Source organism: Odocoileus virginianus, chromosome 17, assembly GCF_023699985.2.
Source record: "Odocoileus virginianus isolate 20LAN1187 ecotype Illinois chromosome 17, Ovbor_1.2, whole genome shotgun sequence".
NCBI lineage: Eukaryota > Metazoa > Chordata > Mammalia > Artiodactyla > Cervidae > Odocoileus > Odocoileus virginianus.
Window position 1 is genome coordinate 22,572,664 of NC_069690.1, and position 17,578 is coordinate 22,590,241.

At 47.7% G+C, this 17,578-nt stretch overlaps 1 protein-coding gene across 10 annotated transcripts in view; it reads left to right on the forward strand.

Moving 5' to 3' along the window:
- RAP1GAP2 (RAP1 GTPase activating protein 2) overlaps positions 1-17,578 on the forward strand; it is a 213,128-nt gene that overhangs the window by 154,491 nt on the left and 41,059 nt on the right. For 9 of the 10 annotated variants that reach the window (XR_011492172.1, XM_070478863.1, XM_070478862.1 and 6 more), the window contains 7 exons: positions 2,771-2,815; positions 3,511-3,543; positions 3,952-4,164; positions 5,339-5,442; positions 12,618-12,696; positions 13,473-13,526; positions 16,494-16,577. Coding sequence is in view for 9 of the 10 variants with exons in the window: in XM_070478863.1 (XP_070334964.1) it covers positions 2,771-2,815; positions 3,511-3,543; positions 3,952-4,164; positions 5,339-5,442; positions 12,618-12,696; positions 13,473-13,526; positions 16,494-16,577 (612 nt within the window). In the remaining variant the exon portion in view is untranslated. The remainder of the gene's footprint in view (positions 1-2,770; positions 2,816-3,510; positions 3,544-3,951; positions 4,165-5,338; positions 5,443-12,617; positions 12,697-13,472; positions 13,527-16,493; positions 16,578-17,578) is intronic. The other variant, XM_070478861.1, reaches the window with a different exon arrangement.

Genomic DNA, 17,578 nt, shown 5'->3' on the forward strand with positions numbered 1-17,578 from the left:
CTTGCAGGATCTTAGTTCTCTGACCAGAGATGCAACCACGCCCTCTGCAGTGAAGCTTCGGAGTCTTAACCACTGGATCACCAGAGAGTTCCCAGGGGGCTGGTTTTTATGCTTCCTTTCTGTCTCCATGGCAGGTGGCTGAACCCCTGTGGGTGGTTGGTCAGTTGCATCTCAGTTGAGACTACCTGGGGCTGAGATCAGACTTCCCAATGCTTGGGCCTCTGCCAAGTGCCCACTGGGCCCCAGCCTCCGAGGGGCCACAGCTTCCAGCTCTTCCGTGTGTCTGAAAGTCATGTGGGGAAGTGGCTGGTGTGAAGTGTGGCTGGAGTCTGTCCTTGAGTGAGGCCGCCCTCTTTCATGCTGTGGGCATGGAGACAGAGCCTCAAGCATTGTAGCCTCCAGGGTGCTCTGAGAGTTGTGAAGAGCTGAGACTAAGATCCAGGACTCCTGACCTCCCTGACTGAGAGTCTAGGGATTTGAAGAAGAGCGCAATCGCTTGAAGCAACGAAGTGCAGAAGCTTTGGATCCCTTCGGTCCTGGGTTCAAGTTCTATCTGATACTTTCTAGCTGAACATCCTTGGTCAAGTCATTCTACCTTTCTGAACCTCAGTGTCCACATGAGGGGATGAGGGAGGGGGCCATAATCATGACACCTATAGCAAGGAGATCAAACCAGTCAATCCTAAAGGAAATCAACCCTGAATATTCATTGGAAGGACTGATGCTGACGCTGAAGTTCCAATACTTTGGCCACCTGATGTGAAGAGCCAGCTCATTGGAAAAGACCCTGATGCTGGGAAAGATTGAAGGCAGGAGGAGAAGGGGGCGATAGAAGATGAGATGGTTGGATGGCATCATTGACTCAATGGACATGAGTTTGAGCACGCTCGGGAAGATGGTGAAGGACAGGGGAGCCTGGTGTGCTGCAGTCCATGGGGTCACAAGCAGTCGGACACGACTTGGCGCCTGAACAACAACAATAGCAAAGGCTGACACTGGAGAGGGCCCAGTGCTGGGCGGTGGCTCTGTCATGGGGGAGGGCATGGGAGGAGGTTTGCTCACCTGCTCGGGGCTGTTTCCAGGCAGGGATGACTAACGAAGGACAAACAGACCAACTCCTGACATCACCCCTCTCTTCATCCTCCCAGTTTGCTTCCCTGGTCAGGGACTGCTGTCCACTCAGGTGGTTTTCTCCCCATGTGGAGAAAGGGCGCCCTGTCGAGCGGGAGGGGCCCTCCCCACGCCCTCCTGGGTGATGCTGCAGGTGACTCAGCCCCGCCGAGTCCAGAGAAGCCCGAGTCTAAATCTACCCAGTGAGTGAGCAGGAGTCCTGCGCTCTGAGGGCTCTGCACTGTAGACCCACAGCCCAGTTTCACCTCCGGGTGCTCACACCCACCAGCTCCAGGAACCTCCTCCCAGGGCCCCCGTTTCCGTGTTGGTAAATAGGTGCTGAGGGTTTTCAGAGGGGACTGAAGGAGGGAGCGCTGTGCAAGGTCAGGTTCCTGCTCTGTGTTATTATGATCGGGCAGGGGCTGCTGCAGGATGCTCCCCTCTCCAGAGGGACCTGCATGTCCCAACGTGTTCCAGCATCTCACACCCTTGTCGGAATTTATTCAAACAGTCTTGGGAACACCATGTACCCCACCTCCTCAAAACCCACTTAAGTCAGAACGTGGCAGCACTGGAAACCGGGCCCTGCTCCCCAGAAGAGCATCTTCCAGACGCCTGCAGATGCTGCCCTTTAATCCAGGCCCAGTGAACGTGCCTGACCCTTGTGATGACACCACTGAGAGATGGATGGGTGGGTGTTAGAATCCTCATTTCGCAGTTGAAGCTGTGGAAACTGCACAAGGCTCAGCTTTGTCAAGGGTCACTGACAGTAAGACAGCAGCAGAGTGAGGATCAGGCCACCTGCCTGTCAGCCGTGGGCCCTCCTACCCGGGAGGGGTGCCGCTGGTGTGGCCATGAGGTCCAGCCTGAGGGTGCTGACACCCCAAGATGCAGGTTCCCATCCCTCACCCCTCACCTGTTGGCTTTGAGAGAGCCTGGTGGAGATGTTTAAGTGCTAGAGTGGTCTTGCCTGATGGTACAGTGGATAAGAACATGCCTTGCAATACAGGGGACATGGGTTTGATCCCTGGTCCAGAAAGATCCCATGCGTCATGGGGCAACTAAGCCCATGAGCCACAACTGCTGAACCCAAATGCTGCAACTACTGAAGCCCATGCACCTAAAGCCCATATTCTGCAACAAAGACCACAACATTCCGCTGTCAACTAACCCCTGCTTGCTGCAACTAGAAAGTTCATGCAAAGCAGCAAAGACCCAGCCTAGTAAAAAAAAAAAAAGCACCAAGATGAAAAAGCTGTTTACCTATAGCTTTTACCATATAATGACCACTCTTCCAAGGGCTCAACACAGTTCTCAACATTTAATTTTCACCGCAAGAGTAGGTGCCATTTTCATTCCCATTTTACAAATTGGAACACTGAGCTCCAGAGAGTTTTGTGACTTGTCCAAGGTCATCTGGTCATAAGTGGCAGTGTTGGGATTTGAACCCCTGTATCTGGCTTGAGCCCATGCTCTTAACCTGCTGCCTTGCCGGAGGCTGCTGTGAGGCCTGTGTGTGTAAGGGCCCAGCACACGCCAGCTGCTGCCGCTGCTATCACTAACTGCCAGCTAAGGCAGCTGCTCCTGGGAGACTCCTCTGTTTGGCTCGTCTTCTGTGACCTTTGCTTTTCCATGGATCCTCTTTTCCTTGTTTCTGCAGGGGATCAAGCTTGAAGAGCAGAAGCCGGGACCCCAGAAGAACAAGGTGGGCTGGGCGGGTGACAGGCAGGGGACACAGTGGGCTTGCTGGGTTCTGCTATCTTAGCTGTCTCCCTCACATTTTCACCATGAGCCACTTCAGTGACCACACCATGTTGACTGGGGCACAGTGGGCAGCAAGGGGAGCCCTGGCTTGATGCCTTTGGGGCAGCTTCTGGATGGACTGGGGTGGAGACAAGGCTTGAGGCTCAGCCTGGCTTCTCTGTACCCACTCCTGTGAATGGACCACATGCCGTGTGTAGGGGTGTCAGACTGTGCTCCAGGTTCCAGAGGCATCAGCTCTCAGCTTCAACTTCCATTGCCCAGGCCCAGGGGTGCAGCCCTCTTACCTGGAGGGGGCTGGATGGGACCAGAGGTTACCTTCCTGTTACAGCCTCCTAGGGTGAGCAACTGGGTCACCAGAAGTGTGGGCCTCAGCGCTTTGCATACTGCGTCTTCGGCTGGCAGGGTTTGCACTCAGGTTCTGTCATTATGGGGAAGAACTCAAGCCAGGTTCCAGAGCTGCCTCTAGGCTGTTTTTCTGTCCGGTTTTCTGCCCGCTGATCTTCCCAAGGCCCTGCTGCAGTCTGCCAGGCCCCCAGCCCACTACCTCCCCGATCTGGGAGAGGGGAATGGAAACAGTGATCAAACCTGATGGGTGTTGCGGGGATGAATGGTGACATTGTCTGGTTTGTCTTGCAGGATGACTACATTCCGTACCCCAGCATCGATGAGGTAGGAGCCCCCTGGCTGTGTTCAGCTCTGGGTCCCGTCTCTGGGGCACAGCTGGGGGAGCTGATGGTGATGATGATGGTCCCTGCCCGGCCCCATGTGGGAGAGAACCCTGACCCTGGAGCTTGAGGACCTGAGGTCTCTTTCCATTATCCCCTTTGTGACCTCAGCTGTTCCATGTTTAAATTGAAGGTATCTGCCAAAGCTTTGCACCTCTGGTGCTCCATGGTCAGTGAAACTGGAGGTGTTACAGGGCTTAAAGGAGGGGTTCATGTTACTGCTTTTGGCCTCAAAGATGGGATCCCCTCCTTGGAGCCATTGGAAGGTTGAGGGACACCCCACCGGCACCCTTCCCCTCCTTCTATAGACCCCGGGGCAGGCTGCAGTGCCAGAACCTCCCTCTGCCTCCAGGTCGTGGAGAAGGGAGGCCCATACCCCTTGATCGTCCTGCCCCAGTTTGGGGGCTACTGGATTGAGGACCCTGAGAACGTGAGCACACCAACCTCCCTGGGCAGCAGCATCTGTGAGGATGAGGAGGAGGACAGCCTCAGTCCCAGCACGTTTGGCTACAAACTCGAGTGCAAGGGTGAAGCCAGGGCCTACCGCAGGCACTTTCTGGGGAAGGTAAGGCCCGGGGACCCAGGGCAGGGAAATAAATAGCTGCTGGAGGGGGGGACGGTGGGCAGGTGGTAGGGGCAGGAGCCTGGCGTTCCTCTCCAGGCCTCCTTTCTGTCTCTCCTCTTCCAAGTCCTGCCCCTGGGCGAGGGGCGGGGGCGAGGGTGGGCAGAGTGTCTGCAGAGCCAGGAAGGCTCGTGTGTGATGGGTCCAGGTGGGCAACACCCCCGACACATCACATATTTTAGACACATATTTTAGAAGGTGATGGAAGGGGTAGTGTTTGGAGGTGAAGGAGATTGGAAGAAAAAAAAAATGTTCTCACACTTTGGAAGTCTGTTTCTATCAAAACAGTACAAGTCTCTTGTGTCCTCATTCTAGCAGGTCCCCCTGGGTACTTGTACCAGATGATGTGCTGTGAACCTCTGATGCCTTAAAAGTGACGACTTTACATTTCTTTAAATACATTCTGCCCACCAGCCTTGCCAGGTTCCGAAAGTCCCGAGGGCAGATTCCGGAAATCTCCAGCCTAAGGCAGCTTTTCTGTCTTAGGAGCTGTGTGTCAGCACCTCCTGGGGAATGTGTTAAAATGCAAACTCCAGGCCCCCACCCTGAGATGGCTGGTCCAGGATGGGCACCCTGAGCCAGGGGGAGACCCACTGTTTAGAGAACCAACTGGCTCCACCCTCCCGGCTTTATTCCTGCAAATAGTCTGAATTGGGGAGGGTTGCCCTTGGGAGCGAGGCAGTTCTTCATCTTGTGATGAAGAACTTGTGCTTTGGTCAAGACAGATGTGGAACCCTGGATCTTTCACTTATTAGTGGTATGACCTTGGATAGTTAACGACTCTGAACGTGGTTTACCCATCTGTGAAATGGGCATGATGATGTTTTCTCATGCATAAAGTTGAAAGTCAGGATTAAAGAAGTGAAGGGATATTAGGCTTTTAGCCCAGTGCCTGGCAGGTCCTGGGACTCTGGGTAGTTGGAACCTGTTACTGTGACCCTTCTCCTCCTTCCCCTCATCTACCCCTCCCCCCACCATCACCAGCAGAACCACAACATTAGCTTTTGTCTCTTGCTTGTTGCTGTGAGGCTTCTGACTCCTGGTGAAGGAGGTGATTTGGGGGAACATGTCTGGAGGGTCCCCCCCATCCCTGCTAACACCTGACTTCTGTCTCTAGGATCATCTAAACTTCTACTGTACCGGCAGCAGCCTGGGAAACTTGCTCCTGTCCGTCAAGTGTGAGGAGGCCGAGGGCGTTGAGTACCTTCGGATCGTTCTCAGGTGGGGCTTCTGCGCTGCTGGAGGCCACGCCTCTAGTGGCCGGTACCCAGAAATACTGGTCTGACCAGTCTGGTCTGGGTGTGCTGGGGAAACAAACCTGGCTGGAGTCTTGGGGCTACGTGTGAGTTGCCAGGCGGGGAGACTGGGTGTTTGTGCCAGCTGGCTGACTGCAGGAGTCAGCGTGGTGTCTGGTCTCAAGGTCACCTAGACTGTACCCCCACCTGCTTCTCTTGTGGGGACTGGGACTCTGAAGAAGATGGTTCATCCTGCTGAGATACAGCTCCAGCCTGTCCTGGGAGGAGGTTTGCCAGAACACTGCCTCCAGCATGCATCCAGTCGTGGAAAATAGGTCCCGAAGCATCTCTGTGTACCTTGGGTTCCCCAGAAAGGAATGGAGCACTGATTCACAGTCAGGCCGGGGACCTCTCTCCGGATTATGACCTTCTCAAGGGCAGGAACTGGAATTGGTTTCTGTTGGACTTAGGTGTTTTTTAGAACATCTTTAGCAATAATGACAGTGGGATGGTCCATGTTCTCTGCAGGCCTAGTGTTGAGAAACACAGAGGATTTTAATGTATGGCACAAGTATTATCTGTGGGAACACAGAGAGTCAGTCTTAAATCTCTCTGTCCCCGTTGGGCTGGTGGAGAAGTGGGGAAAATCAGCAATGGTGCTTAGCAGTGTGCTGTGGACCTGTCAAGCTCCCAGTCCATATTTGTGAATCTAATTGGAAGTCTTTGGTGGTATTTGGAACAGAGCAATAACATTTTTTCTCTGCCCAAGTTTTGAGATAAAAATGGGATGGAGAGTGACAGCTAGCCTTGCAATGGGAAAGATAGGAGGAGGGGGAAGCTGGTACAAGGAAGTTGTCAGCACTCATCCAATTTGGATTTGCTCTTTCTTAAGAAAGGAACCAATTTTCTTTGCTGAGGTTCACCTGGCTAGAAATGATGTTTGTAAGGCAAGGAAGAGTCCATTAAATCGCTGGCACCAATATTCTGAGAGAGTAATACCTGGATCCCCATATCCTAATAGGATTTTAAGTTGGTGAACCTCTGTGAAGAAAATTACTTCCTTTCTTAATAAAAATCAGACCCAGATGGGGTAGCATTTCTGAGTTAAGAAGATAATTGAACACAAGCATTTAACCCTCTTTTTCTAATACCATATCCTATCTGAAATGCCACACCTGGACTCAAAGAGAGAGAAAGATGCTTGACACACAGCACATTTTGATGATTTTTTTATTCTTTGGTAATCTATGGGGCGATATTGAGAACTGACCTCAGTGCCTCTTCCTTAGAAAGCAGTGTAATGAGGGAATAGATAAAGTGAAAATTGCTCAGTCGTGTCTGACTCTGCCATCCCAGGTACTATACTGTCCATGGAATTCTCCAGGCCAGAATACTGGAGTGGGTAGATCAGGGGATCTTCCCAACCCAGGGATTGAACCCAGGTTTCCCGCACGTTGGAGATAATCCTGTGCTGTTTAGAAGTAAGGGTGAGCCCCGGAACATTCAGGGGTCTTTGCACATGGAACCACTTTTGTTGTTTCGGGTCAACAGCATTTGAAATCAATGCCCGGGGAAGTGATTTCCCTGGTGGTCCAGTGGCTAAGACTCTACCCTTCCAGTACAGGGGGCCTGGTCAGGGAACTAGATCCCACATGCTGCAATGAAGATTTCGCAGGCTGCAACTAAAAAAATCCTGCGTACAACAAGGAAGATCGAAGATCCCTCGTTCTGCAACTAAGACCAGGCACAGCCGAGTAAATAAATACTAAAAAAGAAATGCATAGGATTCTTTTTTCAAAAAAAAAAGCCCTGGGGAGTTAAGCTCAAATGTGGCTCTCCCAGTAGAAATCCAATGAGCGGGGTGGCAGAGGGAAGCCATTCCCCAGCTAGGAAGTTGGGTAATCACAAAGTGTACCGAAAGCCAGATAAAAAAAAAAAATTGGCTCCATGGCCTAGTAACTTCACCAGGCACAAAGAAGAAATTATGCAGAGGTAAAATTCCCCTGCTGGCAGTGACTCCTACCCCAGCTTCTTCCTCATTCCTGTCGGCTTCTGGATTATTTAATTGATATCTTAGAGCAACCAGATCTCCAGCTAAAATCTGAGGATTCTGACAACATCTGTGTGTGCTGCGAGAGTTGCCAAGGAGAATCTCCTTACAATTTGGAGATAAGTAACAAGCCTGAGTAGATGTCACCTTTTTCAATGAGTGTGTGTGTTCAGTCGCTAAGTCATGTCCAACTCTTTTGTAACCCCAAGAACTGTCTACTAGAGTCCTCTGTCCATGGAATTTTCTAGGCAAGAATATTGGAGTGGGTTGCCATTTTCTACTCCAGGGGATCTTCCCGACCCAGGGATTGAACCTGCGTCTCTCGTGTCTCCTGCATTGGCAGGTGGATTCTTTACCACTGTGCTACCTGGGAAGCTCCACTTTTCTTAAGTTTGGATATAAAAAGAAGGAGAGCAAAAAAAAACCACAAACAAAAACCCAAAACCCTAATAGTTTGGTGAAAGAAAGGATCCTGCACCTAAAAAAACATAATGTTTAGAAGGTAGGAAAATATCCAGGCTTTGGAAAGGATTTATTATAGCAAGCCAAGTTAAATTCTGATATCCATTAACTTTGTATTTTCAGCAAACCTCTAGGAAAAATAAACTGTTTTAAAGACAAAAGATTAGGGACATCCCTGGCTGTCCAGTGGTTAAGACCTGGGGATTGAACCCACATCTCTTGCATCTCTTGCATTAGCAGGCAGTTTCTTAACCACTGAGCCACCAGAGAAGCCCATTGTGTTCAACCCATGCTATTATATTGGAAATTTCATTTGAAGCAGATGCTTTTCTAGGAGGGCATATGTGACTAAATTTAACATGAGGTGAAAAACCTGACCAGGTCAATAACAGTAATGGAATAAGTTGAAAAGTTCTCAAAGAATTCTCTCTCCAGAAGTTTCTAGATCTAGATGGTTTGCAGGTAGTTATTCGAAACTTGTAAAGAACAGATTTCATTTAGAACTTCAAAGATAAATAGGAATTTTTAAAGCTACCTAAAAATAGATTATCTATGAAAGACAACCAGGCTGAGAGCAAGTTTCTTATCAGCCATGGGACAGTGGGACAGTAGCTTTAAAATCGTGGAAGAAAGCTGTTCAAACATTTAAAAAAATGAAGGGAGTACATTATTCACAGAATCTAACTGAAAGAATCACTACAGGGTATATACTTCAGCTAGAAGAAAAGAAAAACCAAAAGAAAAGATGCAACTAAAAAGTAAGAAAAATGGATAAACTATGTTGATAAATTTAATTACTGACTGGAAAAAAGTAATTTTTTAAAAGAAAAAGTTCTTGAATTAAATTTATAAACAAATATAGGAAAGACAGTGGGAAGGAAAGCGTCCAGTAGCTCTTGTGTCTCCTTCCTTCCTCAGGAGAGAGATAGCAAGTAAGGTTAGAGTTTGTTGGAAAAATATAAATAGCTGTATTGGAAGTTATAGAAATACAATATCCCTCTTAAACTAGCAGAGGGATAAAGAGAATTTTAAAAAGTTTACCAAACTGAATGCAGGGAAGGAGAAAAAAAGAAAAAACACAGGGTTATTAAACACACAAAGTGATAAAACAATTCCAAGTATATTATTAAACACAAGTACAAATAGTCTATGAAAATATCGGCTATCGGATTGAACTGAAATGCAGCTGTATTCTACTTATCAGAGTCATGTCTAAAGAAAAATGACATGGGAAGATTTAAAATGAAGAAATAGAAAAAGGTATTCTGGAAAAATACTAGCTAAGAAATCTGGCGTAGCAATAGTACTGTTGAAAAAAATAGAATTTCAAGGAAAATGCATCAGTAGAGATAAAAGGAGCACTCTTGTAACTTGGGAATCCTTCCCTACTCCTGATTTTCTTGCTTTGTGTAGCACTCCTGGCTGTCTCCACCCTCTTGGTAGGTACATTTGCAGTAGGAACTTGATGTAGGTAGCCGCGTCCTTTTCCCTCTTGAAGCTATCTGCCCTTGAGGCATTCCCTCTGCTCCCTGTATTGTGGTCTCACCTGAGGAGACCCCAGGAGAGGAGGTTTGTCCCTGCCCGGCACTGTCTGTGACTGCTGGATAACTCTGGGCTTTAGTTTAAACATCCATTTCACCTTCACGCTAAGCTACTGTGCTTCCTCTTCATCTTTATCAGTACCAAAGGAGTTATTTTCATTTCCAACTGCCTTATTTTTTTTTTTTTTGCCGTGCCGTGTGGCGTGTGGGATCTTAGTTCTCTAACCCGAGCCCTCTGCAATGGGAGCGTGGAGTCTTAACCACTGAACTACCAGCGAAGTCCCCAGCTGCCTTACTTTTAATTTCTTTTTTTTTTTTTTTCTGATTTTGTTCATAACTTGGGCCAGGAAAGATGCTCTTTCCTGGACCCCTCAGAGGTCTCAGTCTACATGATGATCAAAAGAACAATCCACCTGGAAAGTCTAACAGTCATGAACTTGTACTTAGTAACATAGTCTTGAGTTTAAAGAGGCAAATGCTGATAGGAATGTGAGTAGACAAATCCTCAGCTACAGTGGGAGATTTCAGGAACGCCTCTTAGATACCGATGGACCAAGCAGACACAAAAATTGTGAGGATACAGATTTGAACAACAACAAATTTGATCCTCTAACATACATTCCTGATACATTCCTGAACTCAACAAAAGTTTTAAAAAAAGACATTCTTTTTCAAGTTCACATGGACATGAAAAAAGTCCATGAATCAAGTTAGCAAATTTCAAATATAAATGTCTTATATGGGGGCTTCTTTTGTGGCTCAGCTGGTAAAGAATCTGCCTGTGATGCGGGAGATGTAGGTTCGATCCCTGGATTGGGAATATCTCCTAGAGAAGGGAAAGGCTACCTGCTCCAGTATTCTGGCCTGGAGAATTCCATAGACTGTATAGACGATGAGGTCGCAAAGAGTTGGACACAACTGAGTGACTTTCTAACTAATGTAATAAGTTATATTCCCAGAATATACAAAAATTAAATTAGAAGTCAGCAATTAAATGCTGAAAGATAAAACTCATACATTTGGAATGGTTAAAAAAAAAAAAAAACAATAAAAAAACCCCCAAAGAAAACCCTCTTAAATAACTCATGTGCTGAAGGGGAAATCAGAAAAGAACTGACAAAATATTTAGAACTAAGTGACAGTGGAAATACCACCTATCAATGTGTGGGATGCAGCTAAAGTGGTACTTAGGGAGAGATGTATAGTTTTAAATGCATTTGTAAAAGAGAAGAAAGATTCAGTGTGTAAGCATGCAAGTTGGGATGTTAGAAAACATATGTTGTTGTTCAGTTGCTAAGTTGTATCCCACTCTTTGCGATCCCATCGACTGCAGCATGCCAGGTTCCCCTATCCTCCACTTATCTATAGAGTCGGTGATACTATCTAACTATTTCATCCTCTGCCTCCCCCTTCTCCTTTTGCCTTCAGTCTTTCCCAGCATCAGGGTCTTTCCCAATGAGTCAGCTCTTGGCATCAGGTGCCCAAAATATTGGAGCTTTAGCTTCAGCATCAGTCCCTCCAATGAAAATTCAGAGTTGACTTCCTTTAGGATTGACTGGTTTGATCTCTTTGCTGTCCAAGAGACTCTCAAGAGTCATCTCCAGCACCACAATTTGAAAGCATCAGTTATTTGGTGCTCAGCCTTCTTTATGGTCCAACTCTCACATCCATACATGACTACTGGAAAAAAACAAGCATAGCTTTGACTGTACAGACCTTTGTCAGCAAAGTGTTGTCTCTGCTTTTTAATACACTATCTAGGTTTGTCATAGCTTTAGGCAAAGCAGAAACCAAAGAAAATAGAAGGAAAGAAAAAAGGCAAGCATAAGCTAGTGAAGTAGAAAGCAAAAAAGAAAAAAGAATAGAAATAGTAAACAAATTAAAAGCTATCTCTTTGAAAAGATTAATAAACTAACCCCCCAGCAAGGGTTGATAATGAAAACAGAAAAGATACCAACAGATACTATTTCTGCAATGAAGGAAGGGATACAACTACAAATAGAAATGAAGTCTTAAGAGAACACCAAAAACAGCTTTATATTAATGCATTTGATGGATAATTTTATAGAATAAAACATAAATTACCAAAATTGACTCAATGAGGAGTAGAAAACCTTAACATTAACCGTTAAAGAACCTAACTGGTAGCCAACAGTATCCTCCAAATGAAAAACAGTAGGCCCAGAGATTTCACAGACAGATTTTAGCAAACCTTTAAGGGACAGAAAATTCCTATGATATACAAACTATTTCAAAGGATGAGATGCTTCCTAGCAATTTTTTGAGGCTTGATATTAAAACTTGACAAGGGAAGTACAAGAAAATAAAATAGGCCAGTGTTGCTACTGAACATAGGTATGAAACTGTAAATGAAATATCAACAAGTTAAATTCAGGAGGATATGAAAAAAAAATAATACAGCATAAGCAAGTGAAATTTTACCCAGGAAATGAAAAGATAGCTCAACAGAAATGTAATCCACCAGGTTAACAGATTAAAAACCATATGATGATCTCAGCAGATGCAGAAAAGCATTCTGTAGAATTCAACACTTTCATAATGTGCTGAATGAATCAGGGGAATGGGCTAAATTTAGAATCTTATGGTGAATCTCTTTATAAAGCAACTCGCATCCCGTTTATATTTTGAGTAAGTCCAGATTTTCAAATATTAGGTTTTCTTTTCTTAAAGGTTTAATTGCATGTCAGACCCGAATATATCCAGAAGCTCTGCCCACTTCTTCTGGAGAACACAAAAAACCCACCAAGAAGCAAAAAAATAATGTTGAATTTGAAGGTGACTATTTGCATTTCCTATGTTTCAGCTGCAGTCAGCTGTACCCAGCAGGTTGTTTGAGTATCCATTTCCTGTGGGGTCCCTAAGTAGGATTCTGTTTTCCCATTTAAGTCGGGGGCACCCAGTGCCTGGGTCGGGTGGCGTGAGGCAGGTCTGACCCAGGGGTGACTTGAATCAAGCACCTGCTTTGTGGCCTGTCATGACCTCAGCCACCTTCCTCATTGACTCCATTTCTGTGGACTCTCCTTTCTCATCTTCATCCATCTTGTGAAAGGTGATCTTCACCCCTTCTCATCTTTTGGACGTGTATAGGTCCAAAGTGAAGACGGTGCATGAGCGGATTCCCTTGGCCGGACTGAGCAAGTTGCCCAGTGTCCCTCAGATTGCAAAGGTAAAAGCTGGCACCAAGAGGAGGTGGCTTCCTCTTTTAGGCCGGGTCTTGGGGGGCGCAGGCTTGTCCTGGGTGGGCTCTGCCTTTGGGAAGGAGGAACCACTGTCCCCTTGGACCCTTGACTGCATGCATGGGGTGGGGGCGCTGTTGGTGGATACCCCCAAATCCCTACTCCATCTCATCCTTGCTGCTGAGGCTGATCAGGGAACAGGCTGCTCTTACCCCGGGTTCTTACCCCAAGTTCCCAGCTAGTTCAGGAGACCAGAGAAATGGAGAGACAGGCCTGGATATGGAGAGTAGGGTGGGGCTTCAGAGGAGGATGGAGGGGAGGGGGCAGCTGGGAGCCTTCACAGCAGAGGATGCTTGGGGTTGAGGGATGGTCAGGCTGTTGATCCAGACAGAGGAGCCCCTCAGGTAAGGAACCATCAGTGGGTGGAGGGGCCCAGGTCCCTTCTCTGGGATACTGGGAACTGAGTCAGAAAAGTGGGGCAGGAAGGATGATCAGCTGCATTGGGTTGGACCCACAGTCTGGGAGTGGGAAGGCCAGGCAGAACGGTGCTGGATACCTCTGGTGGCCTCACTTCAGTGGGAAACCCCAGGAAGGTCCCTAGACTTTCCTGACCACACACGAGTGACCAGCAGTGCCCAGCATCTGACCCCAGACCCCCGGGCCCTGCAGGTCGTGGCTTCATGCTCTTTCTCTTGGTGGGCAGGGCAGCCCAGGTGCGCTCCGTGGACGTGGTCCCTGAGCTGTGTGTTTCTCTCTCTCCGCTCAGGCTTTCTGTGATGACGCAGTGGGGCTGAGATTCAACCCTGTCCTGTACCCCAAGGTGAGGACCGTCCCCTTCCCCCTGACTCAGGCCGCTACCACTTGTCTTGGATTTGCATGCCTGTGGCTCTGTGGGAAGTTCTCTGCATCTTGGGGATTTTTGTGGGGTCTCCATGACAAACCTTTATGTCTTCCCCTCTCCCTGCCCACCCCTTCACAAACTGATCTGCTGGAAACCCGTCCTCAGCCATGCCTGGGTCTCCGGCCCCCATCCATTGGTCTCCAGTTTCGTGGAGACAGCAGATGGGCAACAGTTTCTCCGTCTCACCCTGATTGAACCTCCCCAAGGCGGGTGCTGGGCTGGGGAGTGATTCTGCCTCTAGGTGGGGGGCTGCTGCAGACCTGGTCAGCCATGAGCATGGAGTGGGGGAGCGCGCAGAAGGCAGAACCCCACTAAGAAATACAAGGCCAGACCTTGGCTCCCCGTTGCCGACATTACTGTAGTTCTGAGGTCTCACAAGCTAGGCCTCTTCTGCCGGGCTCTAGTTAATCGACTTGGCTGGTCCTCTTTTAACAGCTTCTTTAGGATTGGCCTGATCTTGACCCAGTTCTGATGTGGGGGTGTGGGTGGGGAGAAAACCAGTACTAACAAAATGAACTCATAAACCCACTCAAGAACAACTTGGCGTGAAAGGACCTAAATCATGCATGGACAGTGAATTGCTTTAAATCGGTCACAGGGGGATTTCCTTGGTAGTCCAGTGGTTAAGACTTCAAGTTCCCAATGCTGGGGCATGGGTTTGATCCGCGGTCGGGAAACTAGATCTCACATGCTGCACAATGCTGCCAAAAAGTAAAAATACAATTTTTTTTTAAATGAAAAAAAAATTGGCTATAGGAAGAGACTCAGGGCATTGGCTACTGTTTTGCACGCCTGCAGGGTGTAGGCAGAGATCGTGCAAGCTGGTTGGTGTTCCCAAGTGTACACTGTGGGCCAGCTGAGGCTGGCTGGGGCTGGTCAGTCCATTTCCTGAGTCCCGGTTCTGACAACCAGGAACCAGGAGGTGAAACGTGCGGTGGGGGTGTGTATGAAGAGGGACCCTGTCCTGCCTGGAACACCCCAAACCCCTAGAACCAACACCTCAGATCTTCACGATTGTGCTGGACACACTATTTGTCCCCATGTGGTGGCAGAGTTAATGGCAGAATCTTCTCCCATGTGGAGAATGTGCCAGAATCCTTCTCCTCTAAGACAGCTCTTTCACTGCATTCGAGCATCCAAGGCACTTCCCAGGAAAATGCTGCGCTCCATCGAACGTTTTCTATCACTCAGACTTCCCTCCCCTTTGTAATTAAAGCTGAATTACTGAGGTTTAACCAAACATCAAAACCCCATCATAAAGTCCTAACTTAACTACAAATTTGGCAATTTTTGTTGTCAAATCATAGCCACCGATGACTCTCATTTTTGCAGTGTTCTCTCTGTAGCTTGTAAAGCCTCCGGCTCTGGGAATAATGGAAGAGCAGCTGTATTTTCATGTTTTCTAGATTGGAAGGATTGCTTCGTCCGGCTGGGATGTTCATCTGGCTGAGATGTGTGCATGTTTTTACAGTTCACAGAGTTTAGAATGTTCCTTGGAGGGTGTCCATGGCTCAGTGCCACTTCCTGGGCAGGGCAACTGCTCCGAGCCTTTGACTCATCCCGGCGGGAGTCGGGGGGCGCCCTCTGGGGTCGGGCAGTGCTGATCTTCCAGGTGAAGCTGAGACGTGTCCATTTTATCAGGCAGCTGAGAGCCACAGAGAGAGATGTCAGGGGTGACAGCTGACGTGGGTCACGTACTTGGGCCAACAAGTCGTGCCTGGTTTGTTCTTCCCGTAGCATCTCATGTGGTTGAATCCTTCCTTTTTATTGCAGAGAACAGCCACCAAGTCTTCTCTTTCCTAACAGTCTGGTCCAGCTCTGATCTTTCTAGCGGGTTTACCTAGATGTTGATGATAATCGCTGCTGTGTGCTCTGTACTTCATATGCCCCATTTCCCTGAATCTTCACATTCACATGTCTTCATTGAACAGATGAGAAAACTGAAGCCCAAGGAAGTTAAGTGCACAGGTAAAAGCAGTGGACTGAAAATTAGAGATTAGTGATTCTGACCAACTCTTTGAAACACAAGAGACAATTAGATGGAACCAATGGTCTGGATTTTTTGTTTGTTTTTTCTTTGCTTATTGAATTAGGGTATGTTCCTCCTTAGAGATCTCTCATTTTATGGATAAGGGGGATTGAAGTTTGGACAGGAGCAGCGCCTTGCTCAAAACCACTCTGCTGGACTTCCCTGGTGGTCCAGTGATTAAAAATCTGCCTGCCAGTGCAGGGGACATGGGTTCGATCCCTGTTCGATCCCTGTTCGATCCCTGATGCAGGAAGATCCCATGTGCTATAGAGCAGCTAAGCTTGTGTGCCACAACTACTAAAGACTGCGTTCTCTGGCGCCCGTGCTTCGCAACAAGAGAAGCCGCTGCAATGAGAAGCCCATGCACCGCAATTAAGAGTAGCCCCACTTGCCTCACTTAGAGAAAGCCCGTGCACAGCAGTGAAGATCCAGCACAGCCAAAACAAAAAAAGTCACACTGCTGATGAGAGGTGAAATTAGAGCTAGCATCATCCTTGATGACTATGGTTTTGGGGTCCCAGCTTCGCTTTTACTCCCCAGATAAAAACACTGGGGTCAAGTCAGTTCCCTGTGTCCTGCTGGACTGTGTGCACAGGCATTGGCTGAGAGATCTAGATGGAAATGGAATGGGTGACCCAGAGGTTTCATCACTGGGGGAAGCCCAGGGGCTGGAAGCTAGCTGAGACCTTCGGAGCTGCATCCTGAGTGTGTGCTTGACTTCATCTCTTCTCTTCCTCCATGTGTGGACATCTCATATCAGCTGGGGTCCGTCCGCCACTGAAATGGGTACTTCCACCTGCCTCCTCGCTCTGCCTCCAGGTTAATAATCTGATTTCTTTTATTCCCACGTTTTCCAGGCCTCCCAAATGATTGTGGCCTACGACGAGCATGACGTCAACAACACATTCAAATTCGGGGTCATTTACCAGAAAGCCAGGCAGGTAAGCATCACGAATCCACACTGCTCACTTGAGCCTGTGCTTTCTCCCTGGGGACGCTTGTTTTTCCATTTCCCACACACAAGAGCGCCTGGATTAGGTTCTTAAATATTGTGAGTACAACCATCCTGTCCAGATAAGAATTAGACTGGAGGTGGCAGAGTCTTCAAGGTAGGCTGCTGCAAGGTAGGCTTGCATATCCTTGAAACAGCGATATAATTTTTCATTCAGTGAATTCTAGTTTTTGCTGGCTTACTTCTGCTTGTGTTTAATAATGGTCTGTTGGTCACAAGAAAAATCAGATGGGGTGGAGGGGAATGGCTTAATGAAGGCTGCTTTCTTTCTGCCCACCACTCTCCCTGCTGGGAATTCGCTTGTGCTCCCCAGATGTGAGTAGTGTCCTGGCATTGACTGTGTGCTCTCTGCCCAGGTCTGTGTTCATTGATGTCATGCTGGTGGCTTCCAATAAGCCATGATGAAAGTGTTCACACCATGGAAATGGGCAAACACCAGAGCTGCTGTTTTTTTCTCTCTTTGGAGAGCAAGTTGTTAAAATTTTTACCAGTACACCCTGTTCATCCTTCTCTGTCTCTTGGGGTGCTTCATGTGCTGCTTTGGAGTCAGTTGACAGGAACGGTGTTTCTCAAAGTGTGTTCTGTGAGACCCTAGTTGACCAGAATGGTGTTTCTCAAAGTGTGTTCCATGAGACCCTAGTTGACCAAAATGGTATTTCTCAAAATGTGTTCCGTGAGACCTTAGTTGACCAGAATGGTGTTTCTCAAAGTATGTTCCATGAGTCCGGTGAGGTACTCTATGAACAAATGAGTTCCGGGGGGAGTGATCAGTTGTGTGGGAACATTTTAAAGGTTCTGAGAACCCTCAAAGTAGATAACTCTTTATAACTTTGTTGAACTCAGTATTTCCCATACTCATTTGACCACAAACTTCCCATCTTTCCTACCATGAACATTTATTAACATCCTGAGAAGTGGTCGGCTGAACAT